The 23,667-nt window shown below is 33.7% G+C and overlaps 1 protein-coding gene across 3 annotated transcripts; it reads right to left on the reverse strand.

Annotated features, from left to right (window-relative positions):
- Nucleotides 1-16,725: 16,725 nt before the first annotated feature.
- LOC107630995 (putative hexosyltransferase MUCI70) lies at nt 16,726-23,452 on the reverse strand. 3 transcript variants are annotated; one of them, XM_016334296.3, is made up of 9 exons: nt 22,965-23,452; nt 22,187-22,285; nt 19,687-19,830; nt 19,342-19,524; nt 18,521-18,589; nt 18,232-18,431; nt 17,698-18,113; nt 17,413-17,597; nt 16,726-17,195 (listed from the first exon to the last, which is right to left on the reverse strand). In XM_016334296.3, the coding sequence occupies exons 3-9, from the start codon at nt 19,766-19,768 to the stop codon at nt 16,828-16,830; spliced, it is 1,503 nt and encodes a 500-aa protein (XP_016189782.1). In that variant the 5' UTR covers nt 19,769-19,830; nt 22,187-22,285; nt 22,965-23,452; the 3' UTR covers nt 16,726-16,827. The 3 variants fall into 3 exon arrangements, with proteins under 3 accessions (XP_016189782.1, XP_088364871.1, XP_016189783.1); XM_088508745.1 differs by having other exon boundaries at nt 22,187-22,279; nt 22,965-23,451; XM_016334297.3 differs by lacking the exon at nt 22,187-22,285 and having other exon boundaries at nt 22,965-23,447.
- Nucleotides 23,453-23,667: the final 215 nt, after the last annotated feature.

Here is a 23,667-nt window from a genome sequence, read left to right on the forward strand (position 1 = left end):
TTTTTTTTTGTCACAGAAAAACCGTGGCTAAATAACCCAGCAATGTTTAGCCACAGAAAAAATGTGGCAAAAAAAGCCCAGCCTATCAATATTAGTCACGGAAAAATTGTAGCAAAACTATGCTCATTGGTTACACTGTTGTCATTTAGCCACGGTTTACAGTGTGGCCAATAACGTAAAAACCGTGACTATTTAGATGTCTCCACATATCATAAAACCGTGACTAACTGAAAAGGCGTCGCTTTTGTTAGCCACAGAAATGTATTCATTGTTAACGCTTAGTCGCCACAGATTTTCTTGATTTTAGCCACAATTTTTTCCGTGGCTAATCACTGCATATTTGGTAGTGCAAGTTCACTTTTTACTCTAATAACGATGCATGGCATGGCATGCATGAGAATCACTTTACTCCAATATCTCATAAAAATTAAGGGAATGAGTACATGTGAGTTCCGATTAAATAATATTCATCATGTTAATTTAAGTAAAATTATATCGATTTGCTCTATTTATGAAAACTATTTTTATCTATCGTTTAATTATTGAATTATAATCATCTATAATAAAAGTTTATTCGTACCGAATTTTATAAACATCATGACTAAATATTAATGAACTATAATCCAGCAATCTATATTCATATAGATTTTGGACTTTTATATTACCGTTAATTTTTTTTTATAAAAACGGTTTTGTTAGGTAGGGCAATGACTTTCGTAAACAATATGAACAATGGATTTTAAAATTGGTCCAATAAGATAAAAACACATTACACCCCTACGAAAATCTCAAGTGAAAAAGAGAGGTTACCATTTGCATAACTGCATTGTTCACTAAATTCATTATTATTTTCCTCTACTTTTCCATAAAAGATATACCAAATGAATTTTGATGGATAAACTATTAATTAAAATCGCTCCTGATTTTTTAAGAAACTAACGAAAATAGTCACTTTAATACGATAAAAATATCTAATGTTAAATATATATTTTTAAAAAATATTTTAGAGATTGAATTTTAATACCATTTTTTATAATATGATTAAAAAAATAAGATAATTTTATCAATAAAATATGGTAATTTCACTCTGAATATAGAATTATTTTTGTGATTTTTTTAGTAATGACCAAGAATATTTTTTAAAATAAAGAAAATATAGAGATCGAAGTTTTATCTAATTTATTGTATGTGTTTTCTAAATAATTATTTAAATATTTTTATAACATTTTGGATCAAATGTATAAATAATTTTTTAAATACAAAAATTGTTTATCATTTATAAAAAATATTTTTATTGAACATTAGCAGAAGTAGAGATTATTTTTGTTAGTGTCTTCAAAAATGAGATGTAATTTTAATAGTTTACCCGATTTTAATTGACATGAGATTTTATAGTCATCATCTACAGCACATTCATCTACCACAAAATATAATAGGCTGGGTTTAAGAGTAGAGGAGTGCTAGAGGACCAGCAGATTTTTTGAGTTGTAGTCATTAATTAGTCATCAATAGTGTATTTAATGGTGTGAGATTTCATCTAATAGTAAAGAATCATTCATTTTCCTTTTACTGGCTAAGTGTTGGCCAAATTTTAATAAATTTGCTGGCCCCTAGACTTTTCCTAAAAATAAAACTCTGAGATTTGAAATGTCAAAACAAATAATATTCTCAAACAGTTAGATAGTTAAATTGAATTGTTATAAACTTATTATAATATATTATTAATTAAACAATTAAAATATATTACATAATACTTTTTTTTTGGTGACTTACATAATACTCTTTTGTTATGACTAAAACAATTTATTCTCCAACCTAAACAAATTCACATCCTTGTATTGTCTTATATGTAGTATTTTTTTTATAATTCATAATTAACTAATTATAATTACACAATTAAAATATAACACATTACTTTTTAAGTACAATTAAAATTCAATTATTAGCGCCCAAATTAAGTAGTGTATTTTGACACTCCTAATTAAGACATACTAGTAATATTATGAAAATATAAATCTTTTAAAATTATATCGATCATGACATTATAGATTATGACACAAAAAAATTATAATATTAAACTACTTTTACAAAAAGATCGTAAGGGACAAAAGTCATTGTTGACTAAGAAGACCAGAATTTCTGTGAATAAAATAAATAAATAAAAACTACGTCGATCCTGATACTATAGATTATGACACACAAAAATTATAGCATGCATTAAACTACTTTTAATTACATAAAGGTTGGAAGGGACAAAAGTCACCGTCGACTAAGAAGACCAGAGTTTCTGTGAATAAAAAAAATAAATAATAAATTGTTTAGTTATTATTTTCATATGAAAGAGTTTAATTTTTTACTAATAATTAATTTTAACATTCGTTATCTAAAATTTGAAAGAATATAATTTAACGTATATACTTTTATATTTGATTAAGTATTAAGTCTGTGATACAAATAGAAATAATTAATTTTAATGCTTGCTATTTAAAAATAATATTTTATATATCTATAAATATAATTAGATATTAGCATAAAAAATTATATTGATAGTTATATAATTATTTTTTTAAAACAATTGAATCTTGATTCTAACTTTTAACCACAACATTAGTATTTTTTTAAACTATATGTAATAAATATCTGAAAGAAAAGAAGTGAAATATAGATTAGAAAGATAAGCAGCAAAAATTTAAAACTAAATAAAAAATATGCATATAATAATATTTTTATTTAAATTATATTATGTTGTTAATTTTACTTTTTGTATAATAGAAAGGTAGCAGAGAAAAATAGAGAATGAGAGAAAAGAGAGAGAAAGATAAAAAAGAAGAATGAGAGAGTGAGTTTGTTAATTTTGGAAATTAAAAACAAATTTTATTTTAATTATAATAAAAAAAATATGGTGACACATTTTGATTTGCAAATTACTAATATAAAATATAAATTATAAATTATATATAGAGTGGAAAGGATAGAGAGAAATAGAAAAAAAAAAGAGAGAGAGATAGATAAGAGAGTATAAGAAGAAAGTTTACTAATTTTGAAAGAAAATATTTTTTCTAAATTTTAATAAGAGGGTGTCATGTGATACATTTTAGTTATTAAATCAGTTAGTAATATATAAGTATAATATATAATATAACTATATTTTAATTTTAATTTTAATATTTTAGTTTTAATTTTAATTTAATTTGAATGCAATTAGAGAATGTCATGTTGTATATTTTGATTGTCAAATTTATAATTAGTCATTGATAATGATATATAAGAGAGATAGAATGGGTGAAGGAATGAGAGAGAAAGAAAAAAAGAAAGAGGAGAGAAGAACTTTTTAATTTAAAAAAAAATTTGATTTCAAATATAGTAAAAAAATAACATATGACACATTTTAATTATACAATTAGTAATATATAATAGATTATTCTCAATAATCAATACAAAGTACATTTGTAACAAAATTTCACCAAACGATGGGAGGAAATTAGGGAGGCAGTTTGTAACACCCTAACTTTTAGCACCTCATGATCGCATTAAAAGTTCGAGCGCTACTTATACCTGTATTCCTTTATTTATATACTACGTTTATTTAATATTGAGCCTTCGCGAATACGAACCGAAACTCTAATTAAGAAAATAAAAGGTCTTTACTTTAAAACTCTTAATCACAAATACACATATACTCACATAGTAATATACATAGACTTATTCCAAGATTCTCAAATACAAGTCCTACCCCTCTAAAAATCAAAGACAATAAATGGTAAGGAAAAAATCTAAGACTAAACCAACTACAGAAAATACGGATATATATTTACATAAAGCTCTGATGCTCAGTCGCGGCTCCGCGCCAAAGATTCCCAGGCCTGTCGCTGAAATAGAAGATCTGTAGTGGGTGAGAGCGTCATCCTCGCAGGTTCTTAATAGGGATAGCGAATGCTGTAAAAATACACAGAATAATATACAAATAGTTAACTCATGACCCAAAACAGTTTTTTTTTTATTAAACCCTTGAAATCCTTCTTAAGTCTTACATAAAGTTGTGTAAAACCCTTTCTTTAAATCACATTACTTAAACAAAATCTCCGTCACATTAACAATTCCTCATCTCTTAACAACAGTCCTCAATTATCGCAATATCTAAATAAGCCAGCATCACAAATAATATAACTAAACTCAAACCACAAACATCAACTCCCACCACATTATTAATTCCACAACACAAGTAAAATGTCCAATCAAGCTTACAAGCAAGTCACCAAGACAACAGCACAATCACAAATAAACAAGATAAACAACCACAACCAAATACAAATGCGCAAACAATATGATGCATGCCTTTTCTATGCAAGCCATGAGCTCATGCATCGGTTGTCTACCCACAACCAGACGTTACTCAGAGTGAACCCCGAATATGGTTCCTTTACTGTGTCAGTTAGACACCTTGGCATCATGGTTACCCGTGTCAGTTAGGCCTCATCATAATAACATTTTAATGTGCATCACAGTTAGAAACAGTGCTATCAGTTAGGCGAACATTATCGCATTAGCAATCTCAGGCTATTTGTTAAGTGGGCACTTTCGCATTAGCAGTTTATAATTTGCTATCAGTTAGGCAGACATTCTCGTATTAGCAATCTTAGACTATCAGTCAGGCGGGCACTTCCGCATTAGCACTTTGGCACAAGACCTATTTAACATACACTTTTTAAGTATCTATCTTATTCATTCTTTCTCATTCTTTTCCTCTTAAGTATCTATTTTCTTCATTAGTTCTCATTTCCTTTATTTTTTTTATACCTCCACATCACCAATTACATACCCACACCTCCACATCACCTACATTATTAAATGTACTTCCGCATCACCGCTTAATTACACATACCTCCGCATCACCAAATAATCAATTACACCTCTACATTACCACCTATTCACTCATCTATTATAATCTTAAATCGATTAGTTTCTAAATAATCAAAATTCATAACATTTAATAAAAACTCTTTTTCTTAATAAATCGAACTCAAATTATTACTTAAAACAAAAATCTTTTCTCAATAGGTAAAGGTTTAATAAAACTATAGCTTCCTTGAGTATGTTAATTATTTGCATTTTATTCGTTACTTCTATAGCATTTTCATTCCCTACTGAGAATGTGTAGTTTGTTCTCATCCCAAAATCTTCTACCCTTTCAATGACACAGGTTCGAAGACTCAGTATGAGGCCTCGGACGAATAGTTGGAATTGTTTAAAAGTTAAATTATTTTCATAGAGTTCACTCGCCTTTATTGATTAGAATTTTATTTTACCCAGAGAGATAGATTATGCACCCAAATTTTATATTAAATTTATTTGTATGACATTTATTATTAGTAATAACTATGTGATAATAGTAATCACATAGTTGAATTTATTTTTATGGCATTTATTTTAATTGCATGCATCAAATACGATAATAATGATAGTGCGTAATTTGAATTGTTCGAATGAATAGTTGAATTTTTTTTAAGTAAGTATGCATAATTTAAATTATATCTTATACAAATAGTAATTTATTAACTAGGAATAAATCTAAATTTACGATGAATTAATTTTTAACCTATTAAGTCAGATGATATCATAAAAATAAAAGAATAAAATGTCATTTTTGTCTCCAAACCCTAAAAGAGTGAATTGTTATTTTTATTTATATTTTACTAATGGTAATATAACGTCAATTTTACAATAAATTATAATGAATTAAACCCCAAAATGGTCCCTAAAATTGACGTCGTGCACTAAAATGTCCCTAAGATTCTAATTGCACCAATTACGTTCCTGAGATTGACAAAAATACACCACGTTAGTCTCTGACCCATTTTTCATTAACAATGTAATGACATGGCTTGATGATGTGGGCTGTTGTGACATGTGTCACTCCATGATTTGGCCATATGTAATGGCATGATGATGTGTTGACCAGTGACACGTGGCATGCTTATGTGGATGGTTGTGTCACGTGTCACAATGCTATTTGGCCACGTGTCTGTTTGGGCCACGTGTTGCAACAGTATTCGTCCACGTGTCATCCATTATGTCATCATTATAGATGCACCAAATTAGTCCCTCACTTTATATTAAGTGACTCATTTTAGTCCCTGAAATTAAATGTCGTGCACCAAACTAGTCCATTCACCAGTTTTTTCTCATTTTTTTAAAAATTTAAAATTTTCAATATCTTAAATGCATTAATTTCAATTCTATTTTTTCACATATCGTTTAAATACAAGTGCTTTTATAAAAATTTTTAAGATTTTTGTTTTAATTATATAAATTTTTTTCTATAATAATTTAACATTAGTAAATTTTGTAATATATAAGTATGTTATTATAAAAAAAGAATTATATGATTGATTAGACACATTTTTCCATAAAAAAATATTTTTAACAAGAAATCAAGAATTAAAATACACATCTTTTTTTCGGTTCTTATGAAATACACATTTCTGTTGTGTGTAAATGGGCTACACTAAAGGCACTTCAAGCACCCTTATTACCATTTTCGACCTCTTCAATCTAGACGAAAGAAGTCAGAGATGGTAGTGTGGTGCTTGAAATATCTTCACGTCAATTCCAAGATGGCGGTTAGGGGTACCCGCAAGAGAAAAAATATTTTATAAAAGCACTTATATTTAAATAACATGTAAAAAATTAGAAATGAAATTAATGGATTCAAAGATATTGAGAATTTTGAATTTATAGAAAAAAAGGAGAAAAAACTAGTAAATGGACTAGTTTGGTGCACGACATTCAATTTTAGGGACTAAAAATGAGTCACTTAACGCAAAGTGACGGACTGATTTGGTGTATCTACAATGATGACATAATGGATGACACGTGGACGAATACGGTTACGACATGTGGCACAAACAGACATGTGGTCAAAGAGCACTGTGACACGTGGCATAACCATCTACAACAGCATGCCACATGTCACTGGTCAACACATCATCATACCATTACACGTGGCTAAATCATGGAGTGACATGTGTTACTAACAGCCCACGTTATCACGTCGTTAATAAAAAATGGGTCAGGGACTAACGTGGTATATTTTTGTCAATCTCAAGACCTAATTAGTGCAATTGGAATCTTAGAGACGATTTTAGTGCACGACGCCAATTTCAGAGACCATTTTAGAGTTTAGCAAATTATAACCTCCACTTCTTTAGTATAGAATTGTTAATAAAATTAACAATACGATAATATTATAACAATTTTATAGCGTTAAATATTTAAATAAAATATTTAAAATATTAAGAATAACTTAAAGTTTTGAGTCAAATATTACAGACAAAAATTCGAAATAAAAAATAATGGTGATGTGCATTCCAAAATAAAGCTTGGTAAGAAATTGTTATATAGTAGTTAGTTGTTTGATGCAAGAAATCTCCCATTTCTATCAAACTATGAGTGATATTTTGGTACAACTTGTATGAGTGAAGTGAGTGCACGTTTTTCAAGAGTAGAGAGCGAAAGAACGATGATATATAAGACAGTGAGTTTTGTGCCTATACAGATCAGGCTCTCAGGACGCCTCTTACTTTTTGTCAGGAAGAGTAAGAGGTTTCTTGGTTTATTATGAAATTTGGTTGCTCCCACATAAATTTTGTTATTTGCAAAAGTAAATCCTGTTTATTTGAATATTGTTTGTGGGTGCAACAAATATTGGGCCGGCCCGTCCAATGTCATAATATCTTCGGCCCTTTTTTTTGTTATAGTTACCCGCAAGTATTATTTATTGTCTCTAGTGGAGGACAAAAACATTTAAACATGAAAAGTTCAAGTTAAAAAAAAAAAACGTAAAAAGTTGAAGACCAAAAAAAGAAAACCTGAGAAGTTTTACATTTTTATTAGAGAAAAATTGAAAGACAAAAAACAAGAAATGTATCATCTTATTGTCTGAAAGTGGTTTCTCTTCTCTAAAACTCAAATCCCCAAATTGAAAAAGTAATGGTATCCGATCTAAGAGTTTGATTGCGGCCAAGTTGCATAAAATACTTTGACATCCGCGGTAGTTTCCATGATCCGTAGCTGATGGTCAGCATTTCGTTCTGTTTGAATTTCTGTATGGAGTTATACATTGTGCATTGAATTAAAGCAGTGTTGTTCAAAGATAAGCAGAAGTACACTTATTTCATGGTTTTTATGTTAAGTTTGTAGGCATTATTAGAGGAAGATCTAGACATGTACTGTGACGATTCGATATATGCATCATTCCAGGAAGAAGGGGTGTTTGAGGAGAATGAAGTGAGCAACGAAGATTATTTCGAATGGGTTGGGGGACATTTAGCTGAGTTCTGTGAGAAAGGCGATGACATTAACAGTTCTTGAAAGATAGTTATTTTTGTTAAAATAGCGTTATGTAATTAGATGCATGTGTAAAATGATTTTACACTTATACTTATAGTGCATCAAAATTAAATTCTTTAAATAATGACATTTTAAAATTTAATTGTTTGAATTGTAAATATATATCTATCATATAAGTTATTTGTGCAATTTTTTAAATTAAAAATGTAATTGACTAATTTATTTTAAATTGAATTAATATGGAATTTTATGTTTATAATTAAGAAGATATGAGATTCATACTTAACAACAAACTTTTTTTATTAGAATAGGGTACTCAACAATTTTTTTTATTTGTCTTACATTTACTAATCCTAGTCAATTCTCTTTTTCTTTAACTAAAAATGTTGGTCATTTAATATTTTTCTCAAAAATATTTTTTACTATAGTTTAAGATAAATTGTATTTGAAAAAAAAATATATTTTAAAAATTGATCTAATTAGAAATGAATTGAAAACAAATTATTATATTTAAGATAGTTATATAAAATAAAATAACATTGTCCTCCATATTTCAAAAACTCTGTTTCAAATTTTCAATGGAGCTAATGCAAGGTTCTTAGTATTGGGGCTATTTCTTGGGCTGGAGGTTCTTTATATTGGCAACGGACTGTCCTGCAGCGATAAAATAGTATTTATAAATAAATTGTTACTTTGATTAAATAACTATTTTAAATTTGTGACACCTTCAATATAATTTGCACAACTACATAATCTCTCTTGTAATGTTGGAATAAATAACATTAATTTGACCTAATTTAAACATAAATTTTCTTCTGTTTTAATCATTTTTTAATTAACTCTTATTAATAACTAAATAAAATTAAAACAAATTTCATAGTGCCTTTTTTTTTGTCAAGAATAAATTGCCATTTATTTCAGACTCAGTTATGGATCAATTCCAATATCAAATTTTATTTCAAAGTCTAAATTGACAAATAAAATAAGTACCTCTTACCAGTAATAAACCAAAAAAAAAATCTACCACTCCAACTACTAAAATGCCAAAATCAGAATTATCAAAACAAAAAAAAAGGCCAATTCACAAGAAAACAAATATTTATAAATTTTTACCCATACATATAATTTTTATATTTTCACCCAAAGTGTTCAGACAGAATTGTAATTATTATAAAACTGGTTCTACTTGTCTGGAGGTCAGAAATAACACCTCATTCATACAGCCTGTCAATGTACAATACATGTGTCTAATTCTGGAGCCAACACCATGACAAAAAGTAAGGAGCATTCTAAGAGTCTGATCTAGACAGACACAAGCTAAAACTCACCCCCAAATCCCATGTCATAACAAGTTCGTGTATTTCTCAAATTCTGGTGCGTTTTAGCCTACGCTGATCTAATTGGGGTTAATGAAGTGCCTCGTACGGACTGTGTACGTGTGAGTGTATATAGTAGACAGGTGTATTTATGATTGATAATGTGTAAAAATAACGTGGTAATTCTGACTTTTAGACAAATTTTTTTGGTCTTTTAGTAATTATATTTTTGGATTTTGTTTTTGGAGTGGATGTGTGATATATATATTTTGCAGACTTAATATATAAATATGTTATTGTTGTTAGCTGGGTTCTTTAGTTGGACTTGTCATAGATTTATTGGGGTAATTTAATGTATAGTTGTAAGAATACATCGAATTGATCGGTTTGACCGAAAAACTAGTAAATTAATAATCTAATTAGTTCAGTTGAAAGTTTGGACCGAAAGCATAATTAAACTGTCAATTACAAGGTTCTGAAAACCGGACCGGACCGGTCGGTTCGACTGGTTTAACCGCGAACCGGCAATGCATGCGGTCCGGTCCTTCTGTATTAACCGGCGGGGAGAAAACCGTGAAAAAACCGGTGAACCGGTTAAAAACCGGCCGGTTGGACCGAACCGGTGACCGGCCGGTTCTTCTAAAAAACTTAAACGGCGCCGTTTTTAATGGTTTTTTAAATAATTGAAAAACTGAAACCCAACCCGCCCGACTCGCCCGACCCGTTACCACTCGGAACCCCCTTCTTCCCCATTCCCAAATTGCAGTCTCACGCTCTCACTCTCTCTTACTCTTACACCCTACCCTAGCTCTCTGAAGCATTCGAAAACCCCAGCCCAGTCGCCACCGCCGTCGCCGGGGTTTGCAGGTCGTGACCGCCACCACTGTCGCGTGGTCTCTTCTTCCGTTCATTCATCTCAGTCTCACTCCAGATTCTAGGCGTGAACGGTGAACCCTAGCCCCTTCTGAAGCATTCGAAAACCCCAGCCCAGTCGCCACCGCCGTCGCCGGGGTTTGCTGGTCGTGACTGCCACCACCGTCGCGTGGTCTCTTCCCCAGTTCGCCCGTTCATTCATCTCAGCCTAGCCCCTTCTGAAGCATTCCCAGGCTCCCAGCGTCCCCGTGGTCCTCAGGCTGCCATTGCTGTTGCCTGCTCCTCAGCACCGCCGTTTCGTCTTCGCTGGCCTCTCCCTTCGTCGTCGCTGGTCTTAGCTTCGTCAGCACCCAGGTGAGTGAATCCTCTATTTCATCTTCTCTGTTTCAACTTTCAATCTTTCATCCTCAGCGGCGGACCTCTGTGCCGCTGCACCCCTCTCTGCCTCGCCTTCACCTTCCTTCCCCCATTCTTCTTCTGCAACGCAGGTTCTACCCTCATGCTCCCTGCCCTGTTCCCTTTTTACTGCCTTATTTTACTTGCTTTCAATTCTGTTCTGGATTTTTGTTCGAGTCACTAGGAGGCTTTAGGTTAGCTGACTTCTGTTTTCTGGTTTGAATGTTATTGTTGATTGGCTGAGTATTTTGGATTTTTCTGGATTGAATGCTGCAATGTCTGAACTGTGAATGCTGCTGTGATTGAACTGTGACTGCTGTTTCTATATTCTGCACAAAACCTGCCTGATGAAATGCCTGAATGGAATTTTTGATTTAATTTTTGATTTAATTTTTTGATTTGATTATGCACCTTAATGTAATTTTTGCTGCAACACCAAACTGAGCTTGGAATGTGCCACTGTGGTTGTTTTGTTTGGCGTTACCTTAGCTGTGCATATTTTCCTTTGGCATGATAATCTCCTGAGTTATGTACCTGTTAAACTCTAAACTAGTTTCAAACTTACAAACTTTGAAATCTGTTTACTGTATTTTTCAACAGTACATACAATGTTTGTTTGGGGAATTGACTATAATTTTTCAGCAGTACCCACTCAGTTTTTAAGATTTATATTAGACTATAATTATATTTTAAGATGTGTATTTATAATTTTTATTATTTCTATTCTAAAACGGTTTTTCCGGTTGAACCACCGGTTGGACCGGTTAAACCAGTAAACCAATGAACCAGTAACTAGAACGGTTTGATGACCGGTCCGATTTTCTGAACCTTGGTCAATTATTAGACGATTCATTATAAATTGGAAAAATGGGCCGGTTTAATGTAAATTTATAAACTGACCGGTCCTACGGTGATCTCAGTGTTCCGTAGGTTTTTGGTGCTCCAGCGTCTCTTGGTAGCTCGAGAATTCCTTTACCTCGTGGATCCTCAAGAGGTTTGAACACATGTTCTCTTGTTACAGTCTAATAATACATGCCATTAGGTTATTTCATTCCTTTATTATTTTATGTACTAGTTATTATATATATTATATACATATACAATTGAATTATTTTATATTTATTTAATTTAATTTTAGTTTTATATTTACTTTTTTATTTATAATTTTTTAGAATTTATATAGTTTTTAAAATTTTAGTAAAGATATTTATTTTAAATTTTTACAATATTGAATTAAGTAGTAGATTTTTGAGAATTTTGACTTAATACTAATTAGTAGGAATATATAAACATCACCATTAGATTTCATACGATAAATTGATAGAGAAACATAATGTGTCTATCTTTTACTATAGTAGAGGACTAAATTAATACTTTATTTTTTTTTTTAAGGATAATTAATCTAAAATAAAAAATTTCAAGCACCTACTTTATTTTTAATATTTTTTTTGTTTAGAAAAAAAACACTAATGTATTAAAATTTTATTTTTTTTCATTTTGCTCTTTTATAAAATATATTTTCATAAAACACTAAAATTGAAAACAAATATATTCTTATTAGAGTTAGGATTTTCATTTTTCACCATGAAATTTTTTTTCTTCGTTTGAGTTGTTATTAATTAATAACTTAGTATTCAATGCTAAAAAATTTAATCACAAACATAGTAGGCATTGATTTAATGCTGACCATTTATTGGTTTCAATTTTAATAATATTTTTTTGTTTAGAAAATAAATAAATGAAAAAGGAACAAATGAATTGGTTTTATTTTAAAATTTAAATTAACTATTTATTTAGATCTTGACTGAATTTATATTCTTTCATTTCTCATATAAAAATTATATAGATATATGATTTATGTTCATAACCTGACTCACAACTTAGCCAGGTCCAAAATGATTAAAACCCTAGTCTACAGAGCGAGAGTCTAGATAACACTCTGAAACCTATCTGACCTCACAAAGGTTGGCCTATGCGACATCAACTTGACCCGACTTATTCAAATAAGATGAATCTCAACTAACTCCTACAATCTTTCCTCTTCGTCTAAAAAGGAGATCTCAACAACCTCCCTAACAAAAGGGAGTAACAAACCCACCATCAAAGGCGGAACTACTCTAAAGGTGGTTATTGACTCTACATCTACACTTATAAACACACTGACACCCCTAGGTGTTCTTCGAACCCAATCTTATAAAAACCTGTCTAAAATCATTTCTAACTTAAGTATTAAAGTCCCTTGCAGGTACCCACCCCCACCTTTGCAAAGACGTCGGACGGCGGCACCTCTGCAGCGGAAAGACGTCAGACAAATTACCCTAAGGCGTTTGGACCTTACGTCCAAGTCCAAAAGCAACCCAGTTTTAGGTAACTCTCAGAACATTGGCGCCGTTGTCGGGGACTTGGAGCTCAACCCTTGAAAATGGCAAATAATCAACATCAATATGAACGAACATCGTCCAACTCCGAATAAAAAAATAGAGACCACGACGATCAAACAATGAAGTAAAGAAATGGCCAGACAACCACTCGAAATGAACAAGATGCAAACGTGTTAAAATCAATGGCACAATTATCCTCTACTAAAATTCTATTCCCAATCATTCTCGGCCCGATTTCTCCGATGACGACCAACCTGGCCCTGAACCCATCAAGGTTACTATAGGCAACAAAAAACCATGGAAAGAGAGGCTGAAATACAGTTTTTATGGATACCGAATATTCCATAAAAAGTTCTTCCAAAGGCAGACGATATCAAATCTACAGTTAATTAGATTAAATAGACCAAACGGCAGAGACGAGAATGATGCACCCACAGCCGCTACCACACCATCCCCACCGACCATGGTGGATTGAAAACCGTAAATTCACCATGTCAAAGAAAAGAAGAGGGAACGACAAAGTGCCATAACTCGTATGTTCCCTGCCATCTCTGTTGTCGCAGACACTATTGATCCCAAGCTCCTCTTCCGCCTCTCCCTCCGCGTCGCCATTAACGATCTCTCCAAGCTCACGAAGCACCCTCAAAGCTTCGCGAGTATACAAAGAACGACTCGCGGCTCCAAAAGCAATGTTTGTGAAACCGTCTTTGATGACGCTCTAGAACGAGCGATCGAGTCACGACGTAGGACTTGGTTTCTTCTCGAACTCGGAATCCATCATTGCTGGGCTAACGTTACAACCTCGGGAAGAATCACGATACTGGATCTATACTTACACGATCACACTCCCTTTTGAAGATTCCTGCTTCTGCTATACAGTTTTAATCTAGTGACCAGGTAGAAAAGTCAACTGCAGATACCCACTCATGGTAATGGAGCAGTTGCATATTTTAAATACATAGGTTTTATGAAGAAAAAATAAATAAATAAAATATTTCATATTAGTCAGTAACTAAAGGAAGAATGAAAAATGTTGTTGGTAAAAACAATGAAACCTTTCTTTCTAACTTATGTTCATGCCAAAGAATACAGCATCAACCAATTTGAATGCAACACAGTTAAGAGATACTCAAGGCACATCAATTTTCGAGAATGAAAAAAAATGGCAATGTAGAATTTGATGTTGTTTGCACTTCATTAAAGGCGGATGCCCTCCAGAAAAATAAATGAGAAGAAAGCACCATCTCAAAGTCATTGTAGAAAGCAAACCAAAATGAACTCGAAAGCCAATTAACAAAAAGAATGTTCAACTAAAAGAAGACTCAATTGGCAAGAGAAAATATATGAAAAGAAAAGGAGTAAACAAGATCTCTACCACTCCAGCAGAAAAAATAACTGATCTGATTAAAGACTTAATGGCAGAATCTACCAAAAATTCTTGTAAAAAGACTTCGTTTGACGGATTTACTGGCACAGAAATTACAATCGCACAACCAAACAAATACAGTAAAAATTGGAGACAACATAAATGTAAGTCTTCCTTATGATATAGTCACTTTCATAAAGGAGGCATCCAAGTCATTATCAGAAGAGACACAAGTCCCGAGGTAACAAGAAAAACCAAAAGGAAGACAAGAATTCTGACCGACCCCAAAGGTAACACTCCTACACTCCATTTTGTATTTCTCTAGTAAGTATATACGAAAAAATATGCCACAAAAAGATACCTCTTCCTTTACCAAACCAAAACAATAATAAAGGAAGTTGGATAGATTACTATGGGTATCATTAAGTCTATGAACACTTTGCTAATGAATACTATAATTTGAAAAATGTGATTGAAAAATTGGCTAGAGAAGGCTGATTAGACAAATACATTGCTACAAAGACGTTGGACGGCAAAAGAAGATGGGAATGCCAAGACAGAGAAATATCACCAAAATTCTATAAGCACTTTGGATCGAAGTGTCCATGTTATCACAAGACGGACATCCTCACAATCTAGGGATGAATGACTCCAAACGTTGAATATATCAAGTTCGACATCCTTCCTCAAGAGTAAAGGGAGGCAAAGAGATTAATGAAAGAAGCTCAGCACTACACCTAAGTTTATAATATTCTCTATAAAAAAGGGATCTCAACACCTCTATCAAAATGCATCCCGACTTCGAATACAAGAGATTTTAGATGAAACCATAATGAAATATGTGGAATTCATCTCGGAGCATGTCACCGGCAAAAAAGTGTTGTGAGTTGGCTTCTACTAACTGACTCTTCAGAGCTCACACAAATGCTATAAGCATATGGAATGACTCAAACTACCATTGAAGAATCTCCTTTCGACATGCATATGGCACAGAAGCGATGATTCACATCGACATAAATAAAGAAAAATCAATGGCAACATTCTACAATGAAGTCGGAGCACAAAAGAAGAACTCGACCTCCTTCCAGAAATCTGAGAGCAAACTCAGATAAGAGAAGAGGCTTTGAGAAATTCTACAACGAAGTTGGTAACATTCAAGTTCAAAAAGAAGAGCTCGACCTCCTTCAAAAATTCAAGAGCAAACTCGGATAAGAAAAGAGGTTTTGAGACAAATGATGGTTACGAGGTACGACAAAATTCGCCACAAAAGACCTCATTCTGATAAGAAATAATATCGAGCTACAAAAGTCAGGCGAAAGAAAGTTAACAGCAAATTGGAAAGGATCCTACAAGATTACTAGAGTCTTAGAAAAAGAATACTACAAAGTGTCTGACCTCAAGGGTAACGAACTGTCCAGGTCGCAATACGCCTCCAACATAAGGAGATACTACAATTTCTTATGGAAATTAATTTGATATCATCAAATGTGCGGATCGAATCGGATCCAAGTATAAAAATTACGAATAGTGAATCCGATCCAATAATTTTAGTGCGAATTGGATCGAGATTTTAAAAAGAATGGCGGACATCATCTACGGCGTGACCAAGGATAGGCAATAAGGCTTTAAATAATGCGGTCTCTGGAACAATTTATTTGGTGATTATCATTTAATTTAATTCCTTCAAGGAAATCTTTTGCATTTTTTCTTGTTTGGTTTTTCTAAGAGAATTGCGTCCCTAATAAATACCATCTCCCATAGAAAAATATAACTGGCCTTGATGATTTTGCTATTTTGGCAATTTTCTAAATCCAAAAAATCTTTGTTGATCGTTGTTCCCTCTTTTTTTTCTGACTCGATTAGAGTACTCAAGTTAAAGGAATGGTAACAAATCATGTGAGTAATTTCGGTATAGGGTAAATTTTCAATCGTATTTTGTTAGTTGTCTATTTTCAATCTCAATTACTCAGCTGTCGTTTATGCACAACCGAGGAAAAAACGAGAAAATAAAATTGATTTTAGCGTTCATAAGAGATGGATAATGTTAACAAAAATATATCTTTTCCTCACATTCATTAAGTAAATTAACAATAAATCTCGAGGGAAAAATTACATAGGAGACGGATCAATGTTATCAAACAAAAATTCAGCCTGCTTTAGATGTTCTTGTTACATTTGGCAGAACAACAGATTTAAGATTCCCTGGATAAGGGGTGAATAAACCTAATCCTCCTCTAGTTTCTCTTAAGTTGCTATTCTTGAGTTCATCCAACCGTTTAACCCATTCAATGGGAGAAGAGTGCTCTCTTGTGTGAGGGTGCAACACAAACAGTGAATTATATTCACAGTTTGGAAACATGAAGAAGTTGAATGACTCCCCTAATCTGTAAGCAACATATCCAAAACTAAGTTGATCTCTTGGTGTGAAGAGATGAACCTCATTGAACCACAAGCAGCTAAACAAGTCGTTCATCGCAGTGTGTTCTCGGAGTATGATTGCTCCCTCTGGCACATCTGAAATATTAAACTTACTGTCAAAAATAACACAATACCAGAATTGATGAGCAGAATTTTGAAACATTCGCCATGCTTTAAAAAAATAGAGGATTTACTATTGTGATTCAAGAGCTAAAACCTGAGGAGGATTGATTTGGAATATCAGAAGTGAGAGTGAAAGTACAAAAATCGTTGTTGAAATCAAACTCTAAAAAAGGGCTCAGTTTCCTCTTACCACTAGCAGTCCTTTTCTTTGGATTCCATTCCTTCATTCCCTCATAATAGTAGATTTTCATGTGGAGATCAATGAGGGGTCGTGCATATCGCTTTCGCCTTTTGTTTGCATCTGCCTCTTCGTATATACTGCGGTGATGCTTATGTTGAGCAATGGCAAATGAATGCTTCCCACGCCATAGATATCTGCACGGCAAACACCGTTTTCAGGGTTACACACATCACTATCTTTTAAATATTCGTATCATCTTTAAGACCAGGCAAAATTATAATGACGGATAAGTACCTCTCAAGCATTAGCAATGGATCAACTATCAGCTCCATTTTACCATCTATCCATATGCTATATTGTGCTTCAGGGAACATTCTGTGAGTTAAAATCTTGGGAACCTTCCCATTCCTTCTTGGTTCATCATAAGGTGGATGCTTAAGAAGAATAAGACGCCAAATTCCTACCCATTTTCCACCATCGTTGTCTACTTTGACAGTAGCATTTTCCCTAATGAATTTCAGAGATACTTCATCCACCGCCATAAGAAAGCAAAAGAGCTTCTTGGAGCGATCACTTATATTTGATGGTTGATGAGGTAGATCATAGCCGTCAAAAATGCCAGATGCAACAACAAATTTACATTTCTTGACATATTTGATGTCTACAGGATCCATGTCAGCACCACCGCCTTGGATAAATCCACAGTGCACCTGATCATGGAGCCCACAGGAAAACAAGATTCAGCAATGGCAGATAACACATAAACTTATAAAACTGTGAAGCAGTTGCAATCAGAATTAACTATATCAAACATCACAATAAATTTACCTTCATATTTGATTTTAGTTTGAAACTTTCCTCCCTCTGCTTCCAACTTATATGGCCTCCAAAAAGAGGAGATGATTGAGAACCATTATGTGAAATTTCATCTTCCATAACATATGATAACTTTTTAACAATTTTGTCAGAAGTTCTTCCATTTGGGATAATAATTTTATCAGGGTTGTTGGCAACAGGAATAGGGCACCCTAATGAATAGAAGAAGTAAATCAACCATCTGTTATTATTTGGTATAGTCTAAGATGAATGGTTGGAGGCCAAACTGCAAAAATCTTACTGTGAGGTTTTGATACAAGTCCCATAGTGTCTAACATGTAGTAAACCTTGCTTTCTTTGTTACACATAACTGCAGGTCAAGTAGAAACCACATAATTTCAAATATTATGACACTTCATGGACTATCTTGGTGAAGAAATTTGAAGACAAATTTGGTGAAGCATAAAATTAAATAATCAGAATGTCCCCATCATTTTGCAATCATACTCATAGCAAATGTGCATATAAATACACCAATAACAACGTAGACATATGCATTTGCACAGTTATGCTTCAGAAACAAAATGCATATTAATTATTGCGCAGTCCTATTTCCCTTCAGTGAAACCTCTGAATCATCAAAGAGTTAAGGGCAAAGTAACTAGAATAACAGGAAATAGAGGAGGAATAATTTCTTATACACCAATAAATCATTAAATTCATGTTTCAGTACCAAATCTACTAGTTCAAGCTTTAATAAAAATCTGAGTTACTTCCTGAATCTACAGTGAAGGGAAAAAGAAAAACGGCCCCCCCGGGGGGGGGGGGGGGTACTATTTTTAGGTATAAACTAGAGAGACAGAATCTCCAAATTATATTGCTCAAAGACAAATATCTATGGATTTAGGGTTTAGGGAGTTCGCTTTCTAATACTGGGCAACAGAATACAGCCACAAAAACTAAAATCTAACATTGATGTTATCTATTCCTTTCTGCCTAATTCCCAATAGATCAAGTGAAGGATAAAAGTATGATGAAATGCTCATGTGATCATAATCAAGGACAGCTAATGATAATGGATGAACTTGAGAAGGCACACAAGTAGTATCGGAATGTGCTAACCTGATAAAAAGGAGACAGTAGATTGACAAGACCATATATGGAACAACAATGCAACAAGAATTAATAGCATCCACAGGATCCCCGCAACAAGAACCAATTGAATAAACCCCTTCCGCCAAACAATCTTAACCGGGTAACCATCTTGGGAGGCCCACCCTGAAGAAAGGAAACCCGCTTCTGAATCTGCATTGCCAACCCCAAAAAAAGGTTACAAATTTTGTACATCAGCCAAAGCCAAACTAGTTGTTTACTTTCCCAGCATGCCATTTAGTAAAGAAAAAAGAAAAAGGCAAGCTTTTTTAACAAATTAAGAACCAAACATACTTGATGGCATTCCTCCATTACCTTTATCAGATGCGGTTTGATTATTTCGGTCTCCTCTACGATTGGGGCGCAAAGACAAAGACTTCTGAAGATCACCTTCCATATTTGATTCTTTCTTCAGCTCGTCATTACTGGAATCGCATATGAACAAAGATACACACAGATCTGGGTGTGTGTGGTTCAAGGATTAATTTTTATGCCTAGGAATATCATTACTAGAAATATGATTCATGAAGAACATAACACTGCTCTAGTTCAATATTCCAAACCACAATATTTTATTAGTTGAATGGTAAAAATACACATCAAAATATGGTTAAAGAACTATAACAATCTAATTAAGATAGCATATACCAAAGAAAACAACGATTATTTTCCTTGATTGATAAAGGAAAAGCCGTGAACAGCAACAGCGAACAGCGAACAACGAAGTAATGAACATCAAGTGGAAGCAAACAATACAAGTGATACAAATGGAGAAGTGAATAGCAACAATAATTGAAGGAAGAGACAACCAAAACCACTAACATAAAGAGCAGTTGGAGAACACAGCCACTGTGAAAGTGTTATAGAGGCATATCAATTTAGAATCCAAAACAAAAGTAATACACAAGCAAACATGCAATTTTAGAATCTAAAGTGTTAAGAGTCATATCACTGAACACTTGGCGTGCATGAATTTATTAAACAATAATTATCACAATCCAAGCAAATCAAATGCACGAATTCCTTAATTTTAAGCACATCAAACCAAAATCAATCAAGAATTATTTACAAATCATCAATAACACCAAACTCAAGAACTAAAAAAACATATTCAAAGTTCACTAACACTTTACAAAGCATGCCTATTAACGGAAAGGATAAGACAAATCCTGAAAAAATCAATCCACAAGCTCTGAGGCCAAAGTAACTCATTAAGTCCTTAACTTATACAATATTAAAGGCATTAATATTTTAAAAAAAAAGAACACAAGCTAATAAGAAAAAGTAAAAAAAACCAATATGAGTAACTAAGAGAGAATTAGGGAATATTCAAATAAAGTTTGCCCAATTTAATTCTTTGGTTGATATGTATGCTAAATGTGACAGAATCGGGGAAGCAAATAGGATTTTTTCAAATTTGGCTCTTCAAAGTTCAGTTCCTTGGACAGCCCTGATGTCGGGTAATGTTCAGAAGGGACACCCTGAAGAAGGTATAAAGCTATTCATTGAGATGCAAAGAGCTGAAAAGACTGCAGATGCAGCTACCTATGCCAGCATCCTAGAAGCTTGTGCAAATTTAGCCTCACAGGCTCTGGAAAAGCAGTTACACTCGCACATAATCATATCAGGGCACATATTGTGTTTTTAATCAGATCAGGGCACATATTGTGAATTAGGGAGTATACAAATCACATGTACAAATTCTTCAATTTTGAGTACAGCAGTCCAAAATCAATCAAGAATTATCATCCAAATCATCAACAATACCAAACTCAAGAACTAAAACATGTTCAAAGTTCACTAACTAAAGTTAATTCTAATTTGAAAATCCTAATTCAAACTAAGCTAAATCTAAAAATTCAGATTCAATTAAATGCAAACTAAATCCGAACAACAAAATCAGAATTAACATAGAAACATAGAAACTTCATCAACTACAAGATCAGAAAAAAGAAAATGAACCCTGGTGCGAATTGACAAGATGAGTTATAGGGAGAGGGGGATGCTAGTTGAACTCAGAATTGGAGCAGCTAGCAGTTGCAATGAGCAGAGGGGATCAATGCGGTGGCGCAATAGAGGTTGCCAGGATGACGCTGGCAGTGGCTGTGCAAGGAGGGTTGACGCACAGGAAGCAGTGGCAGTTAACGAGGGGTGCGGTGGGTCGTGGCTTAGTGGTCAAGGATAGATAAAGACAAAGGAAGAAGGCCGGAAGTGTGGCAACCAAGGTTCTGAAAACCGGATCGGTCATCAAACCGCTCTAGTTACTGGTTCACTAGTTTACTAGTCCAACCAGTCCAACCGTGGTTCAACCGGAAAAACCGTTCCATGATAAAATAATAAGTAAATTATAAATAAACATAATAAAATATCTTTCAAATTTAAAACCCTATACAAACTATCACCAACTAAATGTAATTAATCATCAAAATATGCAAAATATGCAAAATAATTGCAGTGCACAAGTTAAAGATAGCCAATATTACCATAACGTAATTGAGTCAAAAAGTAAAACAAAACAGGCTCTTTTAATTCTTTTATGCTTGTAGGCTTTAATATAATCATTAATATAATCATTACCATGCAGAGGAACTTTCCTGAAGGAATTTATGGCAACCAAAATAGGCCCTGCTTTTGTCTGAATTGTACAAGATATGATTAACAAGGTTGTCTGAATTGTACAAGATATGATTTACAAGGTTAAATATTGAAGTTAGTTAATCAGACCAAACAAGAATATTTCCCAGTTGTCTCACTGAGTCCAGCCAAATGGAAAAAACATCACTGTGTACTATTGTAATTTTAGATCATATCTTACTTTCCCATCAGGCAGTGAAACAACAGACTCAGTTCCAGAAGATGTTGTTATCTTCACCAGCTCCTAATTCCCATTTGAAAGTTGGAGCCAACACTGAACCTTTTGAAATAACGAACTTCAGAAGTAAGGGAAAGAAATAGAAAATTCTAAACTATCCATGTCTCACTAATAATGAGAACAGAAAAACTCAATCTCTTAAACTCAATAATTACATCAGTTATCCAACTAAATAATTGGATCACAGTTATCATAAACTGATTTCAAAGCCTAAAAGCAGAGTGAAATTAAAAACATGAAGCATATAATAAATCAAAAGATCACCAATTGCAATTTTTTTAATAAGAACAATGAAAAATGAAGAAAGATTAACATTTTTCAACCCAATTTTAACACAGCTCATCACAATGATTAACAACAACAAAAAGCACTGAAGGAACAGTGAATCAGTTACATGGGCAGTGCAAATTTAAAATTTAAAAGTTATCAATTTAAAATCTATCATCAAATACAATCAGTGAGCAAAGCCAATTCAACCAAGCACTGACTGAGCATTCTGTTATGATTCTGTGACTGGGAAGCCACAAATTCAGCAACAAATTCAAGTTACAGCAACAAAATTAACAAAATTAACAAATCTATTATTCAAGTTTACAGCAACATTTAGATCAGCAACAAGGCAAATTTATTGATTAGCAATTTTTTCAGCAACATGCAAATATACAGGGAGAAGGGAAATCTGGAGAAGAGAGAACAAGGAAGAGATGGTGCAGGGACTCACCAACGGTCGACGGCGAGTCAGCGACCACCCGGCGGAAGGCGACGACGCAAGGGACAAACCCACGAGTTGCTTCTGCCGCCGGCGACGAGACAGGCGAACCACGAGATGCCAGTGACTGAGACGAGACTCGAGTGACACTGGGAGGCAGAATCAAGCAGAGACAACCACGGACGACGAGCAGCAACCAACGCGCACAGCTCGAGCACTCACTGGCGGAGGGAGGCGCGAGCAGCCGAGCACAGAGGAGAGAGGCGAGATGCGAGCACACGACGCGGAGGATCCGGCGAGAGGCCCGAGAGCACGAAGACGGTAGTTCTTGATTGCGACGGACGACGGCAGCAATCTCCCACTCCGACAGACGGCGACAACGATTGGTGGAGGCTGCTAGGGTTTGCTTTCTTTGGTGGAGGCTAGGGCATTTGCTGCAGGAAGGAGTTGGAGACTTGGAGAAGTGGGGGATAGTGGATAACGCGTGCAATCTTTTCCCATTCAGCAAAGGAAACGACGTCGTTTTTGTAAACCGGCCGGCATCCGGTCCAGTCTGACCGACCGGTTACCGGCCGGTTTAGTGGTTCTCGAGCGGTTTTAAATGAACGGTTTTACATACTAAACCAGACCGTTTACATGGCCGGTTCTCAGTTGAACCGGTTCGACAAACCAGTGCGGTCCGGTTTTCAAAACATTGGTGGCAACAGGCGAATAG

This window comes from Arachis ipaensis, chromosome B3 (genome assembly GCF_059453495.1).
Source record: "Arachis ipaensis isolate K30076 ecotype BB chromosome B3, ASM5945349v1, whole genome shotgun sequence".
Classification (NCBI taxonomy): domain Eukaryota; kingdom Viridiplantae; phylum Streptophyta; class Magnoliopsida; order Fabales; family Fabaceae; genus Arachis; species Arachis ipaensis.

What these genes read in the sequence shown, in the direction of transcription:
- LOC107630995 (XM_016334296.3), bottom strand. Translation starts at nt 19,768, where the DNA reads ATGGAAGGTGATCTTCAGAAGTCTTTGTCTTTGCGCCCCAATCGTAGA. An exon ending in ACTTGTATCAAAACCTCACA is followed by an intron (nt 18,432 to 18,520) that starts GTAAGATTTTTG and finishes TCTATTCATTAG; the next exon opens with GGTGCCCTATTCCTGTTGCC. An exon ending in AAAGAAAAGGACTGCTAGTG is followed by an intron (nt 17,196 to 17,412) that starts GTAAGAGGAAAC and finishes TTAATATTTCAG; the next exon opens with ATGTGCCAGAGGGAGCAATC.